We start from the raw sequence: 18,300 nt of genomic DNA, 5'->3' as shown, positions 1-18,300 counted from the left end.
GTTGTTGAATGAACTTACACAATTTCCTAGTAACTCCGAGGGACGGAGTGAGTTGGCTTTCACGCCGCTGTCAGCAATATTTAAGCAAAATTACCAGAAATGCACTTCACACATTGTGCAAATGTGCAAATCGAACCTAGGTCTTCGGCGTGACGAGCAAACGCGTTAACTACCAGACCCCTCGCTGTCTTAACTGTGAAAAGGCCAGTTCATGTTTGTAGAGTAAGTGAAGTTTTAAGCCGCTTTATTAAGGCAGGCACTATGCAAAATCATCTCTTCATACAAACAGTGGGTTTTTCCGCCATTTACAGCGATACTGTGGCTAGGGAAATTAGAAATGACATCTCCCATGTGTGATACCAAAAGGTTACCCATCAGCCCCGTGTCTATCACACATTCAGAAATAAACAAAAGAAACATTTGATGTCCATCAATGTTTTATTGCAAATAATAAACCATATTAACAAATAATAACAGTAACGTCATCAAAGACAACGCATTTGACACGTCATCATGTACAAGTAAAGTCACAAAGCAACTGATATGCGTATGCATAACTATTATGCAGTCAGCAGAAAGAAATCATCTCCCGGGCAAAAGAAAATATACACCCATGTTTCATGGTGACTCAAATTGAAAAAAAACTCCCAAAATACCAAAATCAAATAATGGTTATTCGATAGTCATTATTTAATCCGGCCACCACACCTGTTAGTTTGATCAGGACAACAGTCTGTAGTTTGATCCGGCCATCACACCTGTGTTTTATCCAGGTATCACACCTGTGTTTTGATCCGTCAGCTGTGCTACGACGACTATCTGGGTAAGTAAGGTTAGGCTAACTTTTCGGTCTCGTTCAAATCCAGGGAAACACCTTTACTTTCCATTGCCCGGTAGTATTAATGTCTTCATAAAAGCTTAAATAATTAACTAAAACAAAATATTCTCCTGGAAATGCATTACCAAGCATTCCGTTACGTAGCAACACACGTGGAGGCAAAAACTAGCTTCCATAAAGTCCTGGGGCATAAATTTTGCCAAAATCAATATTGCAATTTCAGAACAAGTTTCTTGTCTGAGGGTAATTAGTAAAGAAATTATGGAAGTGTATAATCGTTAGTATTTAAACAACACATATACCTGATAGCAACATTAGTCCCATAAAACAACAAAATACTTATTGATAACCGTAATAATCAACAATATACTAGTATTCATTCAAATGAACAGGCATCTATGAAAGTTCCTTTCATTTAAAGGGGAGAAGCAATATACCCATTTCAAATCAGAATAGGCTGTTCTAAGATAATGAATTGAATTTCAAACATTGCCAAAATTAACTTACGGTAATGCATAAAGAGAGACTACAATTAATACCCTGTCAAGAGAGTGCGTGGTTGTATTGAGCCAAGGGAGACAACCTATGTCGACTTGGCCCTATCTCGTTTGCTCTGTGGGGTTTTACACGTAGTCGTTTAGATCACAATGCGAGCAGTGATGTATTTTTAAACACAGGATATAGTATGGGGAGACGATGAGAGCACAGACACATCTTCAAAAGGAGCACACAACCCGCAGTCTCTCGCTGAGCAAGCATGTACCTTTTGACTAAATGCTCTTCCCAGTCTTTCATCTATACTGCTCACGTAATAAACCAGTCGATACGAAAAGAAATTGTAAAATTCGTCGTAATCATTGAGCCTCAGATGAGATGAGGGTTACATGCTGTCATTCCAGATACCTTGCCGACATTATTCAAAATATACATACACCAGTTATTATAATCCCTTGTGCAGCACCAGTGATTCTCCATATTATGCAGATCATGTCCCGAATTATTCAGAATGTCAGTCTATCAACAGCGACATAGCTGGTTATGTTGTACGACACAGCAGTGATACACAGACACTGAACATTTTAATCCACTTCTTCCACAGTCGGGCCTTGACCCTGAGCCTGACCTTGACCCCCAGACGACTGACCAGAGCCGTGAAGCTTCATCATGACAGGTTGGCACGTTTTTTGGATTTCCTTAAGCTGATAATCATATTCGTCTTTCTCAGCCAGCATATTAGCATCCAACCATTTCAGAGTCTCCTCACATTTGGCGTTGACAGTGTCTCTATCAGCTTGAGGAAGCTTGTCACCAGCGTCGCCCACGGCTTGCCTGGCACTGAAGACGTAAGCCTCGAGCTGGTTCCTGGCTGTTACGCGTTCTCGCTGTTTCTCGTCCTCTTCTCGATATTTATCGGCCTCGTTGACCATTCTGTCAATCTCCTCCTTGCTGAGTCTGCCTTTGTCATTTGTAATGGTGATCTTGCTGGACTTCCCGGTGCTCTTGTCCTGAGCGGATACGTTCATGATGCCATTGGCATCAATGTCAAACACGACGTCAATCTGGGGCACCCCACGAGGAGCGGGGGGAATTCCCGTCAGGTCGAAGCGACCTAGAAGATTATTATCCTTAGTCATAGCTCTCTCGCCTTCAAAGACTTGCACCGACACTGCCGACTGGTTATCAGAATACGTTGTGAATGTTTTTGATGTTTTGCAAGGTATGCGAGCATTTCTCTCCACCAGTTTCGTCATTACCCCTCCGGCTGTCTCAATACCAAGAGACAGTGGGGCAACATCAACCAGCAACACGTCCTTGATGGTCTCATGGGTATCGCCGGACAAGATGGCGGCCTGGACTGCAGCGCCATAAGCAACTGCTTCATCCGGGTTGATAGACTTGTTCAGATCTTTCCCGTTCATAAATTCTTGAAGCAGTTTCTGAATTTTGGGAATACGGGTCGATCCCCCGACCATTACGATATCGTCAATTTTACCCTTGTCCATTTTGGCATCGACCAGAGCTTTCTCGACAGGTTCCATGGTGCTGCGGAACAAGTCTGCGCACAGGTCCTCAAATCTAGCTCTTGTGATTTTAGAATAAAAGTCAATACCTTCATGAAGAGAGTCAATCTCTATTCCAGCCTCTGTACTGCTTGACAATGTTCTCTTGGCCCGTTCACAAGCACTGCGCAGGCGTCGGATAGCCCTGTGGTTCCCGGAAAGTTCCTTCTTGTATTTTCTCTTGAACTCGTCCTTGAAGTGGTTTACGAGTCGGTTGTCGAAATCCTCTCCACCAAGATGGGTATCCCCAGCTGTTGACCTTACTTCAAACATCGACCCTTCGTCGATGGTGAGGATGGAGACGTCGAAGGTACCGCCACCCAGATCGTACACCAATACATTCTTCTCACCTTTAAGATTCTTGTCCAAGCCATATGCCAGTGCAGCTGCGGTCGGCTCGTTGATAATTCTCAGGACGTTGAGACCGGTAATTGTCCCGGCGTCTTTCGTCGCCTGCCGCTGGGAATCGTTGAAATATGCCGGAACGGTGATAACTGCATCTGTAACCTTACTGCCCAGGTAAGCTTCGGCTGTCTCCTTCATCTTTGTTAAAACCATGGAACTGATTTCCTCGGGTGCAAACAACTTATTTTCCCCTTTAAATTCCACCTGTAACATCGGCTTATCTCCCTTTGAGACGACCTTGAAAGGCCAGTGCTTCATGTCACTCTGAACTGCTCGATCACTAAACTTCCTCCCAATCAGACGTTTTGCATCAAACACAGTATTGCTTGGATTCAAAGCAACTTGATTTTTCGCTGCATCACCTAACAGTCTCTCAGTGTCGGTGAACGCAACATAACTAGGTGTGGTCCTGTTACCTTGGTCGTTGGCGATAATTTCAACTTTACCATGTTGGAAAACGCCAACACAGGAATACGTTGTTCCCAAATCAATACCAACAGCTGGTGTCTTCGGCATGGCTGTAGCGCTCTCGACTCTTCGGAAAATGAAATCAAAGAAGTTTGCAACTGCACTTTCACGTTATCTCTCTACCAACGTCTCTCAGGTCTTGAAAGCGTGTTGTCTGAACTCGCTCGGTCAGCCAGACACATATATACACGCACACAACGCGTTCCGGAACATTCGCCTTCAATCGACGCTCTCGCTCTTGGCAGACTGCCAAGTTCTCGAACCGCCCAGCGTCGTCCTATGGAAACGCGCTCCCGCCAACCCCGCAGGTAAACAAATTGTGATGCAACATCGTGCTACACTGTATTCAAGGCGTTAAGAGAGGTGTGTGTACACACATATTGTGAATAAGAAGACGCAGTGTGGCGTCAGATAGAAAGAATTTGCCGGCTCGGTAATTTTGTACCCTTTTACTTGCAGTGGTTATTTTCTTGTGTTAGTAGAGTTCTGTTGTTATGTATCGTGTCACTGATCACTGAAATTAAGTATAGACAAGCTGCTGGTATAGTTGTTATATATGGTCAGTCGTTAACTTTTGTTGCTATTGTTGTTGCAGCTGTTGTTGCTGCTGTCGTCACTGTGGTACTGTGGCAAATGCATGCAGTCAACCATATCACTGAGCCTGACTTCCTTATATATATATATCATCGCGTCTCACGTATGACAAGCACAGGTTGCTGGGGTGTGGGTGTGGGTGTGGATTAGGATGTGGGTGTGGGTGAGACGTGGGTATTTTGGGATGGGGTGGGGATGGGTCGTTTTTAGCCTGGTCTGGGATACCTTTTGCATGTTTGTATTTTTTTTCCTGATTGGGCTAAACCCGTTCGTCAGTGCTAGTGACTGATGCCTACCATCATATTCTATTTACAGTAATACATGCATTTATAGAGCGCAGTAAGTTACGGTCAAGATGTGCTCTATGGCACAGATGGCATTCGGAGTAGAATAGGCCTTCAGTAACCCATGTCGTAAGAGGCGACTAACGGGATCGGGTGGTCAGGCTTGCTGACTTTGTTGACACATGTCATCGGTTCCCAATTGCGCAGATCGATACTCATGTTGTTGACCACTGGATCGTCTGGTCCAGACTCGATTATTTACAGACAGCCGCCATATAGCTGTAATATTGTTGAGTGCGGCGTGAAACTAAACTCACTCACACACAGATGACATTAATTATGGCGTTAATAAGTAGGTGTAGCATAGAGGTTAAAGTGTTCGCTCGTCACGGAGAAGACACGAGAGAAGTCGAATCCCCACAGTGTACATTGTGAAGCTACTTTTCTGGTATCCCCTGCCTTGATATTACTGGTATATTGATAACGGATATTCAAAACGGATTTCCTGGTCGTGATTCTTTAGGGACATCTGTGATATAAGGATTTGCTGAGTGTAGCGATAAATGACATTCACATCGTGTCGAACATATGTGACAGGGATCATAACAGGATAATGACATTTATAGCCCGGTATGTGATATTTATACATGCTTGGATACATAGGCAGATGCTGGTAAATAAACATACATTGCGTCATTGATGATTTTTAAGCAGCATGTACAGTGTGAATGACCCCTACCCCTATCCCATTATGTGTGTACAAAGTAAGTTGTCCCCGTCCAGTACAAAGTCACTGATCCTCCTCCTCTCCCCTAATTTTAAAACAAGTTTTAATATTTTTATGTGCAATAATCTATGTCACATATATTCTTCCAGTGTGACCCACAACGACATGTCAGTAACGGAGACTAAACCATATAAACACCTGATTGTGTACAACGTGTGAAGCCAATTCTGGTCTCAGCTGCCCTCATAATGCTGGAATAGTGTTAAAAGCGGCGTAACACTAAACCCACTCACTCACTCACACAAGCACAAACACAAAGCACACTGCGCATAACATCAACATATAATTGTAACGTTTGTTCTTATGGTTTGTATACTTTCCCAGTAAATATATACTGTGTGTGTTCAAGATTCGTGATGTAACCTCGTCCGAGTTGAAATTTCGAGAATGTTCCAGAATATTTCTGGTATGCCTTACAAAAAAAATGTCATTTAGAATACTTTCAAAGGCGTGTGCACACACGGAAAAGCCACATGAATGTTACAAAACTGATAACTGCACGTAAGATATAATTTCATTAGTTGAGCGGCCTTTTTCACAGATATTAATTGTACATATCTCACAAGTGATATAAATCTCAGCATACTCGCTAATGAGGACTGACTCCAGGGGAGGTGTCACTTTTTGAAGTAGTTTGATCATGATTTGTATGTTTGCGATTGGTTTGTAATGACTTATATATCAAGTTACTAACCTAACAAAAAGTTTCAATAAGTGATATATTATTTATAATAATGTAAGGAACTCAAGAACAGAAAACTGTGAAATATGATAATAGCGTAAAATGAAAGGTCCCTGTTGCTACTTTTCGTGTGCGCATGACGGAAGTAAACAAATAGAACATCTGCTGCGATAAAACCTGCGGCAACTTGCCAAATTTGTTTACCTACGCTGCAAGGTCTTGTGTCTTTCGATGGAATGCGAAATTACTAAGCAGACAATCATTTGAGAAATTGCCAAACGAAGCTCTATCGCTTGTTGATTGACGTTACGTGGGTGCAAGCACAGATGTAAGTACAATATAAACGAACGTACTAGAAAGTTCGTCTGCTAGTCTAAGCCTTGGCGTTTTGAGAACCTTGGATAAAGTTCTCATAAAAAGTAAACATTCTTGCGTAACAGAACTTTCCACCCGTAACCCCCGCTTGAAATGTATTCTATTAATTATGATTTTTCTAGGATTAGGATTTTGGTTTAGGGTTTAGATTTAACATTATGCTTACAATTAGGTTTAGGGTAGGCTTTCTTTAAAACCGTCTATTCCTAGACGTAGAATGATTTAAAACAACGGGGGCTACGGGCAGAAATCTTTCCATCTAATCACCGGAACCTAATTATTTCAGAAAAGAGTTTGTAGCTTTAGTAAGACAGTGTTACTGTAGTGCTAGTGACCGATCACCATTTGTGGCTAGTGGTGTTTGGGTATTCATGACTGACAGAGATGGAGTATTGTGTACAGTGTGATTCACCCCTCTTTTCCATGCCATTTGAATGTTATTGTCCCACCCACCCCTACCCCATACCTCCCAAGAAGAAAATGGGTGACACCCCACACACCCTTTCAAATCATCACCTCCACTAACCATGAAATATGAACGGTCCTTTAATATCCGGTCATGTCTTTGTCATTGCATGACTCATCTGTTTGATGAAATACTCAAACATAATTTACCGCAGATACAGACAGTCACTAGTACATATGATGAATAACTGTGGGTACCCTCTCTTCTCATCTATTCATCATTAAATATCAGTTCTATGTAAGTCATTCTAAAACTTAACATATTAATGAATGAGAAGATACAGTAAATGTAACTTTGAGAGGTCAGGCTAATTACCTGTGGGCTGCTGTTGTAGCTTACATTCAGAGATTACTTAGATACTGGTCACTGGTCATTGCGTTGTCACCGGAAATAGCTGCAACATTGCTAATGCCGCATTAAGCAAAAAGTTCTCACCCACTAATTCACTCATTGTGTTGTTATGTGTTATTGTTAATATGAATCCCAATAATGCATGCAGTTTTAATGTTGGTGTTTATATGACATTCACGTGTGCGTGAACCATGACACTATACAGTGGAAGCTGTCTAAACTGGCACCCATTGGGACTGAAGAAATAATTTGCATTAGACAGTGTGCAGGATTGTTGAGCTGATGCTAAATGTACAAGCCACATATTTCATTCATATTTTATGTTGGTGCTGACAACTTGCGGGACTGGACAGATGCCAGTTTTGACAACTTCCGCTGTATTTAAACAGCTCAAACAGTTTACCAGAAGAATTCAACTGTGCAAAGTTTACAAACATGTCACAATACATCATGATGTAACTTGTGACATTTTATGCCAGTTACTTGGTAAATTGTCAGTAGACATGACAGGGTAGATATGAGGGTACATTGTAATTCTATCCCTCCAAAGATCTGGTGTTGAGTTCCGTGGATTCTCACAAAATCTGGTTTGCTAGTTTTAGTGACATATGACCAAAAACCAATTTTACCACAGAAATATTTCCATTCATGGGGATTACTAGTTAGTTACTTCTGCCATGACTAAACCCTGAGTAGAACTGATTGATGTCCATATTATCAATAAGGAATGTTATAGCTAAATCAGTGATTACTTTCAGATGGATCCAATAAATGTTGCAGCCCTCGTTGATCTACTTCATCCAGAGAAACATGATTCTGACAGTGAAGATGACATGGTAGGATCATATTTATAGAACTGATCTTTTCATCCTTGAAGTCATAATGTCATCTTATTCTCATTCCTGATAATCATGAAGAGTGTGTTATAATATTTTCTGCAAATCAGAAAAGCGAATTTTTTTCGATAACTGCAGATACAACTTGCAATCCAGAACCGCTTTTTAAAAGCGTAGTTCCCGAAACTCGTATCAGTACAACATACAACATTTGAAAAAACATCAAAAAATCATTTTGGGAACTCTTATGAGCTGGACATCCAAAAGAATACATTTGCCCCATGGCATGTGAAGATTGCAGGTTTATCAACTGACGAGATTCAGACTGAAAATGTACCATTGTGTGTACATTTCAGCCCTCAAATACTATGGCAAAGATGACACCAGCTGACATCGTCCCTGAAAAGTCAGAAACAGAGGAAAAGAAACCTGGTAAGTTGATGAGTGCATTCACAAAGATGTTCCTCATTGACACGTTGAACATGATCTAGTAACATGATGGCCTGATCATTGACAAATGCACACACCAACATATTTACAAATGATTTATGTGATGTGTGTTTTTGTGATGTGGGAAGCGTGTACAACTGATTTGTATTACAAACAAAACAATACTATGGAACCACCATCTTAGAGCCTGGCAAACTTATAAATATATTTTTTTTATCATTGATGGTGGTATTTTCCCCAAATTTTCTGATGATACATTGAATGAGCAAGATTCAATATTCAGTTTGTAAACATTGTCTAAAGTATTTTGAGGGATTTATCTTGATATGTCCAGAAGCCAATTCACTCCTGCATTCAGAAAATCAAGCATTAAACTTTCATGAATCCAGTTTGATATTTGGGATCTCAAGGAAAGAATATTCCTGAGTATTTGTTGAAAACGTTTTGTTTTTTTCATTTTCACTGAATATAATGAATAATATATCAACTACTTAGTTGTTATTTTACATGTTTCCCAGTGCTGTATATGTTACCCATTATTTGTGATATGTATGGTATATATCTGGCTCATAGTAGATTCATTTCAATTCTAATCTTGGACTCACTAACTTGCACCCTTTACATTCAAAACTACTTTTTACTTCAGCAGGACCTAAGAAATCAGTTAAAGACATATGGGATGAAGAGGAGGTGCCAGAGGGGTCTGAGTTTGAATCTGTGTATGACCCTCGGCCTCAGCCTGAGTAAGATGATATTATGTTATGAATCACTAACATTTACCAGAATATTGTTTATCACCTGACAAGCAATATGCTACTTTGAAATAGATGTGTTTGTATTTCACCAAAACATGCTGCATGTACCTATCAGATAGCTAAAACAGAATTGAGGAAAAATAATCATGTGTTTTCTTTTTGTGTACACTCAAACACATTCAATACCAATATCTGTAAGTTTGTGTTGATACAGGATTACAAATGTATTGATACACTGAGATTGGATCCACAATGACATCCCTGATGTCCACTCAAACAACTTTTGGGTTGGAAAACCTGTGATAAGTTTAAAATGTGTACAAATCCTGTACTACTGATTCATATGAAGTTATTTTGTCATGAAAGCTTATAAAAACCTTGCAATTGTTTGAAAGCTTGGATTATTTGAAGTTGTTAGAATTTGAAAAATAGTCTACCATCTTTGAAATGTTGATACATGTTATCAGTTTCAGTGAAAAAAGCTATTCTTCCTCAATGTTTAACCTAATGATAATTTATCAGCAAAATATTTAGAAACAAAACTTTTTACTTGTCTCAACATTGTCCGTAACATCAATTATGTTACTTAATTAGAGATTCCCTTTATTTCTCCATGCTCACATCTGGTGATGGTCAGTTTATTATTTTTCAGTTATGATATCATTTACAAACAAGCAGTCACATCTGAAGACATGTTTTTGGGGATGGGAAACAAGACGCCATCCTCTGCTAGTTGTGAGGACATGGTGGTAAGTCAATGTTTATCAGTGTGAGTATTTCAGTCTGAAGAGTTTCATTTTACTAACATTCTCTGACAGCAGCAATGTCAGTGTAGATACATCAGACCCAGCCACAGACTTAGACACATTATTAGTAGATGATGTCAGATTTATCTCGACTGGGCATCATTATTTCCCTTCATTTTTTTTGTTAATGCCAGACTAATTTCATTTCTTGTTTTATGGATTTTTATTTATTTTTTTTATTTTTTTTCTTATTCATGAAAAAATATGGCAGGCAGATCCATCAAACAAGAAATAAAATTGGTCTGGACTAAACAACATTTGTCAACCTTGAAATAATAAAGATAAAAATGGTCAAAGTTTTTGTAAAGTGTCATTGGTAAAGATTGCTACGACAATAAAGATAGTCTAAGAACTGTTTGATAGGATTAAAACAGATTAATTACCAGCCTTTCTTCATCAGTGACAACTATATGGTTGTCTTGTTAAACCCCAATCAACTGTCAGACAAGCCAGTCCATAACAATGAATACCTGAGGATGATGTCAAACCAGGCTAAGAATATTTTACTTGTCAGAAACAAATGATCAAAACAATTCATTCATTCATTCATTTGTTTCTTTGTTCGTTCGTTCATGCATGTGTGCATTCATTCATTCATTCATTCATTTATTCATTCATTCATTCATTCTACAGACTAAATATTTGACTGTCAAAATCTGAAATCCAGCAAAAACGTCTGGCCCTGCACTTTTATTATGTCATCTTTCCCAATTCCTTAGATTGATGCTCATGATGTCAAGCACTTGATTGTCTGTTCAGATACAGTAGCTAGCCATAAGTGAGTCATTGTTAGTGAAATTCCCACAGACTTTCATTAACTATTGCAAGAATAATTCTCATAAGTTTAGTTAATGTCGAATTGCTTTCAATATTTACTTACCATCTGGGAAATCACCTCAGCTACATACACATAATTTCCAGTCTGTTTTCCAATGATTTTTACAAAAACTGCAATTTTTTAAACAACATATATAAGACATACCATTCAGGATTAACACAGCTGTCTGTGGGGTAGATCAAAAGTTGTACTTATATATGGTGCTTAATCAGGTGTCATTTGATAACTAATGAACCAAGAGATGAAAGAAAATCAGGTACACATAGCTGAGGATAATTTCCAAGATGTTTGCAAAATATCAAAATAGAATGACTTCTCAGTTTATGTAAATTATTCTTACAATAGTTAATTACAATGTAAGTCCATGGAAATTTCACTAATGATGACTCACTTCTGGTCAAGTAGTGTAGTTAAAGTATTGTTGAGTTCAACATGAAACAACTATCAACAATTGTATTGTGTTCTGAATCTCTAGGACCAGCTGGAGAGCAGACTGCCACTGCGTGAGAAACCCTGACTCAACTCTTCATTACTCTTTCTTCAGGTCAAGATAAAGCTTCCGGACACTAAAATTGCTGATGTCCAACTAGACGTGAAGGCCAAGTTTCTAGACTGCCGTACACCTAAATAGTAAGTACATGTTTCCTGTTGTACAGGTAAATCAACAAGCACAAATCTGTGAAGTTGAAATACAGGTTTTGTGGGAACATGAACAACATCCACACTCAGAAAGATATGAATTAAGGATAACGCCAGGTCATGTTTATTACTTGTTTTACAAATTTGCTTTGACTTCTGACTCATGTCAGCTGAAAGTCAAACAAACTTATATATATAGTTCTGTTTGTCTGTTGACCATTGTCATAAAATTCCCAAAGAGGAACTAAAGACATGTTTAGCTGAAGTTTCCACACTTGTTCCCTTAATGACACCAGAGTTTGTTTAAGATGTTTGAAAAACATTGTCATGATTTTGTACCATATTGAAAATGTAATTATTTATTTTGAAGGTTTGTGTTTTCAAGATGCAATGAATTTTGTGTTAAGTGCACCAGTATTTGGTTGAATGTGTATGTTCTGTTTTTTACAGTATTTGAAGTTTGACTTTGATTTGAGGTTTGTACTTGACCTTGCTTGAATCTGAAACTTCATATGGTTATTACAAAGGCTGTTCCAGTGCACTCGCATATTCGGTGAATCAAACTGTGGCCCTCATGAATTCAGTTCATTATGCATGCAGTGTTCCGGTTAACCGGTAAATTCTGGTATATGACCAGAAATATTGGATAAGGACTGGTAAACATAATGTCCGCCAGTCCCAAGGACCGGCAGTTTCAATTTGAGAGCTTACATTAAAAAATCCATCCCAAATCTTCTTTGAATAAAATGCATCAGAGTTTTAAAATAAAGTATTACTCAATTGACGCTGTTTGTTGTAAAAACAAAACTGGGTTTCCCGCTATACTATTTTTAGATCATAGTAGCCAGTGTATTCTAACGATGACAGAAGAATAAAAAAGGTAGATACAAATGAATACGTTTTTATTCTTTGTGATAGTTATAGGACCGGCAAAACTTCAGGAGGGACTGGTATATTTCATTGCTTCCAGTCCCGGGGACCGATAAATTAGAATGCTTCTGGGAACACTGGCATGGTTACCAGAACCAGATATGATTGAATATTGACATTTGTCTAATGGAGCATGTTTTACTTGTGCCCTTATGTCCCTTTTCAAAGTGAGGTATGCAAGAATGGAATATGTACTAGCTTTGCACTAGTGCAAATCATGTTAGTTTGCAATGACTGAACATGGTACAGTGGGCTGTAACTGTTAGTCAGTTACACACCCAATTTGAGTGTCATGTCAGATCACTGGTTATTATCATGACAACATAACAGTCAGCATGGGTGTTCCATATTGTGCATCAATCTCTTAAATAAATATTGTATTCATAAATAATTATTCATATTTGTTACCCAGTATTTGTGTTACATATCATATTTGCCACAGATTGTATTCATGGCAGACCTAGTTGTTATTGAGACAGTTTTATTCAGAATGTAATAATATTTGGTGGAATGATTAATAGTGCTGGGATTCATGATGTATTAAATGAGAGGATTTCAAACTTTGACAAACTTTAAACATCCTATAGATGGAGCAAGCATATGCTCTCTGGAAAACTGTTAAGTTAATACTTATATAATATCAGTTTTTGTTTAATATCAGTTTAATTTGAGTTAATTTAATTCATCTCAATTTGTTTTACACGATGTGATGATTGTTGCTTGCAGCAAGCTGGGGCTGCATCTACCACACCCTGTAGATCACAAGAACGGCAAGGCACAGTGGGAGAGTTCGTCACAGACACTAGTCGTCACATTACACATGATTAGAGAGTATGACTTTATGAACTTCTGAGGATCTCACTTGATGGAACCAAAGTGCAATACTTGATGCTGAGCCATAGCATGTCATGACTCTACTGATGAGTGTTTCAGCAACAATGCTTGTCTAGCATATGTTTCGCTGGGTATTCAGGGACGTCAACAGCTCATGTTATTTCAGGGATCAATATGACTGCATATCATTAACAGATCGCAGAGAATTGAATACATTCATTCAAATCATGCTTATTATTAACAGAGGTCGTGACAGGTCCAAAATAATGAATAATATTTTGAGGCAATTCCAGAATCTTGATAAAAGGGTAAATGTACATTATGCCAAGTCTGCAAGGGATTTGACCAAGGATGCAGTCGGTATGGCAGGTATTTGAAGAAAATGTAGGATGTATACTTTGTATAGGGTTACATCATTTGGTCACACCAGAAGCCTTTGACCAAGGTTCTGAATCTCCATTTGCCCTGATTATGACTTCAGGTAAACAGCTCCATATCCTTGCTTGTGCACTTGACTAAAGTGGTTAAAGTTGCAACTTGCATCAATTTCCTCCAACATCATACTGTGGTGCTGTCATTTAAGTGGAATATTGTTTGCTCTATGCTTGTCTATGCAAATCAGTTATCCATGAATGAGCACATTCCGTCCATTTTCATCACATTTCCAATTTCACTCCTTTTTCATTGAAAGGAATTCTGTTGATTTAAATTGGTCAAATGGTATATGGAACTGATTTTGCATTGGCCTGATGATTTTGTCAAACTTCCAAAGATATTTACATAAAAGTACTTATGAATATGTTGTCTTGTTATAAATAGGAGGGGTGCTGTAGCTTAGTAGTATAAGTGTTTGCTCATCACACCGATGACACAGGTTTTATTACCCACATGGGTACTATGTGTGAACCCTATGTGGGTACTATGTGTGAACCCTATTTCTGGTGTCCACTGACATGACATTGCTGGAATATTGCTGGAATATTGCTAAATAAACTAAACTCACTCACTCACTATTATAAATATAGGTGCAAAGATGTGATCTCTTAAACTATCAGAGGTTGATATGAGATTGGTACAATAGACAGAACTTCTGCCCTGAAAGCAAAATATTAGTTGTGTGATGTTATTCCACGAGACATTAAAAGGTACTTTTTGTTACCCTGCCTGGGACTCGGCATTAAGGGTTTACATGAGGACTGATTCAACATACAGTATCTGATTCGGTCTCGAACTTAAACTGGTACATGGTATCATGCACACGCACGCAGGCACGCAACAACCTGCAGACAATTATTTTCCATAATATAACTAGATTGTTTAATCCAGAAGTGGTTCACCATATCATCTTATACAGGGAATTGTTGATTAATCTTTTCAAAACATCCCAGGCTAGGTACATCTGCACCAGAGAGGATCAATAGGGAGACATGTTGGTAAACCATGCTATTTCCACTGACGTTGAGGCTACATAGCACAGTGTGCCCATGGCACCAGGGTGTTGCAGGAATGATGGTGTGTTGGTGAATGTCTCTTCAAGTGTTTGTTTACTTGCTTCAATAAACGTCATTAATGCAAATTCACTGTTTGCCAGGCATGCAGCTGCAACTTGTTGGGAATCACGTAAACAATCCATCGCATGCCATCCTTTATCTCTCCTCAACCTATTTTGGCTGTAAGAGGCAATTTACTGGATCATGTATTGAGACTTGCTTACTGACTTATTAGTTTTACCGGTACTCAACTTTTGATTGTCAAACAGCGACTTGGTTGACGTGCATGATAAATTGATTGCACTGGCTGTTGCTCATGATATCAATCACTAGATTGATAGGCCAGCATCATATGCAGAATTAAGGAAATCACTCAACACTCGCTCCCGCACGCGTACACCAAAAAATACAAAATGCAGCTAAATACTTATTATCGTACATATGTGTTTGTCAACTATGGTCAAAGAGGGGACCATCGTTGGTGTCCCAAGAGTTATTGAAATATTGGGTAAAACTAAAGGGGCGGTGGATACGAGCTTGACCGTTAAAATCCGCTCATCACGTTGAAGACCTGGGTTCGATTCCCACGTGGGCACAATGTGTGAAGTCCATTTCAGATGTCCCACGCCGCGATATTGGTGGAATATTGCTAAAAGCTGCGTCAAATCATACTCACCCACACGTCAAACTAAACTCATTCACTCACTCACTCACTCACTCACTCACTCACCAAAGCGGGGACAACCGAGCTCATCCACTCACTCCCAGTCTACAGTTGGGGAATAGTTAACAGCCGTGGTTAAGTCAGGTTACGAAAATGTGCATCCCGACATCATGATGTTCTGACTCAGCGAGAGCGCCAAGACGTTCCTGCGAGATAACGCTTCAGGATTGTGAACCGAGCCAGGTAACGTCTACCCACGCTGTCAGTGAACGACTCGCGTACCTCCGAAACAAGCCAGTCTGCCAACTTCCGCACGTTCCACACATTTCTCAGTTGTCAGGGCAGTGCTTGTTAGACTTGCTCCATCCAACTTCACGAGCACGTTTCTAGGCAACATTTCTAGTTGCAGGAGATTTTAATTTGAATTTATCTGTAGTGTGTGAAACAGCTACGTCGCCACGGGAAATGGAAAGTCGAAGTGATGTCATGACGAAATTGAAAATTCTTGTTTATTGGATAAAACTGTTTTAATTGTTTACGGCTGAAAGTGCAGAGGAAATCGTTTAAGGGTTTGATATGATACGTGTGTGTCAAAACAGATTATTGGTGAGTTCTTAAGAAAATTCAAACCATAGATCAGGTAAAATTGTCAGAGCTTACAGTCGTGGATAAATACGATGAAACGGCGTCATGAAAATATGTTACAATATATTTCCCATCTGTGTGTGTGTACCGTTGAGTGATTGAGTACGCCCGGCCTTGGAAAACATTCCACTCAAGAAAGCCCACCGATGAGGGCTGAGATCCAGCGTGTCACTTTAACCTCAAACAGATCCCCCCACTGTTCAAGGCTGTATGAAGTCATCGACAGAAAAACATCTTCGTTATCAACACCATATATCTGAGATGCAGCCAAGTGTAGCGATAAAATACCATTTTGTGAAGATTTACATTCGGGGTATTTTATTATCTTGGGATTCTAGCTTGCTTTCAACTACACGTTTTGGCGACCAGATCCAATTCACCCATACGTACGCACGCACACGCACACGCACACGCACACGCACACGCACACGCACCTTAATAAATTCTTAAACAAGACGTACGAAAATATCAAAATAGCGAAGTGCACCGCCTGTAGCATTGGATATGAAAGTTTACAGAGCTGCTATTTATGTATTTTATCAGCAATAACCTTCGCTTATTATCGGGTTACAATTGCTCATCAGCAAGATATGGACCCGTACTAATGGATGAAGGGACCGGGCAGATAGACCGGTAACCATGTTCACTGCACGTGAGCGTTCCCCAATGTCCATGGATTCGTGGTTTGCCATAATATCACTCACTGGATTATTATCAGGCAGTCACCATATAACTGGAATAGTGCTGCTAACTATTCTCCGTATATGATACAGAATTATTGACAAATAATTGATACAAATTATTGACAGAATAACAATAGATAAAACCTGCAAAGTCGTTGTATATGGTTGTGTATTACAACGTCCATACCAGGAGTCCAGCCACATGTCAAATTATTGACCCGACAAACCAGCGATTGATAGTGTGAGCAATGCCCCTACGCCATCGGGACATGATGCCACGAAGACAGTCACCGACCCTAAAAACTCAACGAGCAGGGCTTGCTGGTGCCAATATCACGTCTAACGAACATGGCTTGCTGTAGTTATGTCACGTCTAACGAACATGGCTTACTGTAGTTATGTCACGTCTAACGAACATGGCTTGCTGTAGTTATGTCACGTCTAACGAACATGGCTTGCTGTAGTTATGTCACGTCTAACGAACATGGCTTGCTGTAGTTATGTCACGTCTAACGAACATGGCTTGCTGTAGTTATGTCACGTCTAACGAACATGGCTTGCTGTAGTTATGTCACGTCTAACGAACATGGCTTGCTGTAGTTATGTCACGTCTAACGAACATGCTTGCTGTAGTTATGTCACGTCTAACGAACATGGCTTGCTGTAGTTATGTCACGTCTAACGAACATGGCTTGCTGTAGTTATGTCACGTCTAACGAACATGGCTTGCTGTAGTTATGTCACGTCTAACGAACATGGCTTGCTGTAGTTATGTCACGTCTAACGAACATGGCTTGCTGTAGTTATGTCACGTCTAACGAACATGGCTTGCTGTAGTTATGTCACGTCTAACGAACATGGCTTGCTGTAGTTTATGCCACGTCTAAAAAGTATGACTTACTGGTGCTTATTTCACGCCTAATGAGCAGGGCTTGCAGGGGCCTATGCCAGATCTAACGAGCATAGCATGCTGGTGTTATGTCACGTCTAACGAGCATAGCTTGCTGGTGTTATGTCACGTCTAACGAGCACAGCTTGCTGGTATTATGTCACGTTTAACGAGCACAGCTTTCTGGTGTTATGTCACGTCTAACGAGCATAGCTTGTTGGTGTTATGTCACGTCTAACGAGCATAGCTTGCTGGTGTTATGTCACGTCTAACGAGCATAGCTTGTTGGTGTTGTGTCACGTCTGATGAACATGGCTTGCTGGTGTTATGTCACGTCTAACGAAACTGGCTTGCTGGTGCCTATGTCACGTCTAATGAACATGGCTTGGTGGTGCCTGTATAACGTCTAATGAGCATAGACTTAATTTTTATTGGTTCCCAGTTCTCTCTCTCTGAATCTCCCAACCCGTCGGACGCACGCTGTTCATAAGGGCGTAGCTATTATTAAAACAAGTCCGGGCTTACACGTGA

The 18,300-nt window shown here is 39.8% G+C and overlaps 2 protein-coding genes across 4 annotated transcripts; one reads left to right on the top strand and one right to left on the bottom strand.

Moving 5' to 3' along the window:
• Positions 1-419: 419 nt before the first annotated feature.
• Positions 420-4,011, bottom strand: LOC137273868 (heat shock protein 68-like). The gene has a single exon (XM_067806762.1). It carries the CDS (start codon positions 3,817-3,819, stop codon positions 1,918-1,920), a length of 1,902 nt encoding a protein of 633 aa, XP_067662863.1. The 5' UTR covers positions 3,820-4,011; the 3' UTR covers positions 420-1,917.
• On the top strand, positions 3,989-14,195 carry LOC137273870 (dynein axonemal assembly factor 6-like). Of its 3 annotated transcripts, none has more exons than XM_067806765.1 (7): positions 3,989-4,079; positions 8,069-8,146; positions 8,503-8,578; positions 9,243-9,339; positions 10,004-10,100; positions 11,540-11,625; positions 13,291-14,195. In XM_067806765.1, the coding sequence occupies exons 2-7, from the start codon at positions 8,069-8,071 to the stop codon at positions 13,415-13,417; spliced, it is 561 nt and encodes a 186-aa protein (XP_067662866.1). In that variant the 5' UTR covers positions 3,989-4,079; the 3' UTR covers positions 13,418-14,195. The 3 variants fall into 3 exon arrangements, with proteins under 3 accessions (XP_067662866.1, XP_067662867.1, XP_067662865.1); XM_067806766.1 differs by lacking the exon at positions 3,989-4,079 and adding an exon at positions 4,129-4,204 and having other exon boundaries at positions 13,291-13,509; XM_067806764.1 differs by lacking the exon at positions 3,989-4,079 and adding an exon at positions 6,253-6,446.
• The last annotated feature ends 4,105 nt before the right edge of the window (positions 14,196-18,300 follow it).

Source organism: Haliotis asinina, chromosome 2, assembly GCF_037392515.1.
Source record: "Haliotis asinina isolate JCU_RB_2024 chromosome 2, JCU_Hal_asi_v2, whole genome shotgun sequence".
Taxonomy (NCBI): Eukaryota; Metazoa; Mollusca; class Gastropoda; order Lepetellida; family Haliotidae; genus Haliotis; species Haliotis asinina.
Note: the sequence above shows the minus strand (reverse complement) of the source record. Positions and strands in the feature narration are given on the sequence as shown.

Bases quoted from the DNA above. Each gene is read 5' to 3' on its own strand.
- LOC137273870 (XM_067806765.1), top strand. From the start codon at position 8,069: ATGGATCCAATAAATGTTGCAGCCCTCGTTGATCTACTTCATCCAGAG. The intron at 8,579-9,242 runs GTAAGTTGATGA...TTTTTACTTCAG, and splicing joins AACAGAGGAAAAGAAACCTG to CAGGACCTAAGAAATCAGTT. The intron at 10,101-11,539 runs GTAAGTCAATGT...CTCTTTCTTCAG, and splicing joins CTAGTTGTGAGGACATGGTG to GTCAAGATAAAGCTTCCGGA.
- LOC137273868 (XM_067806762.1), bottom strand. From the start codon at position 3,819: ATGCCGAAGACACCAGCTGTTGGTATTGATTTGGGAACAACGTATTCC.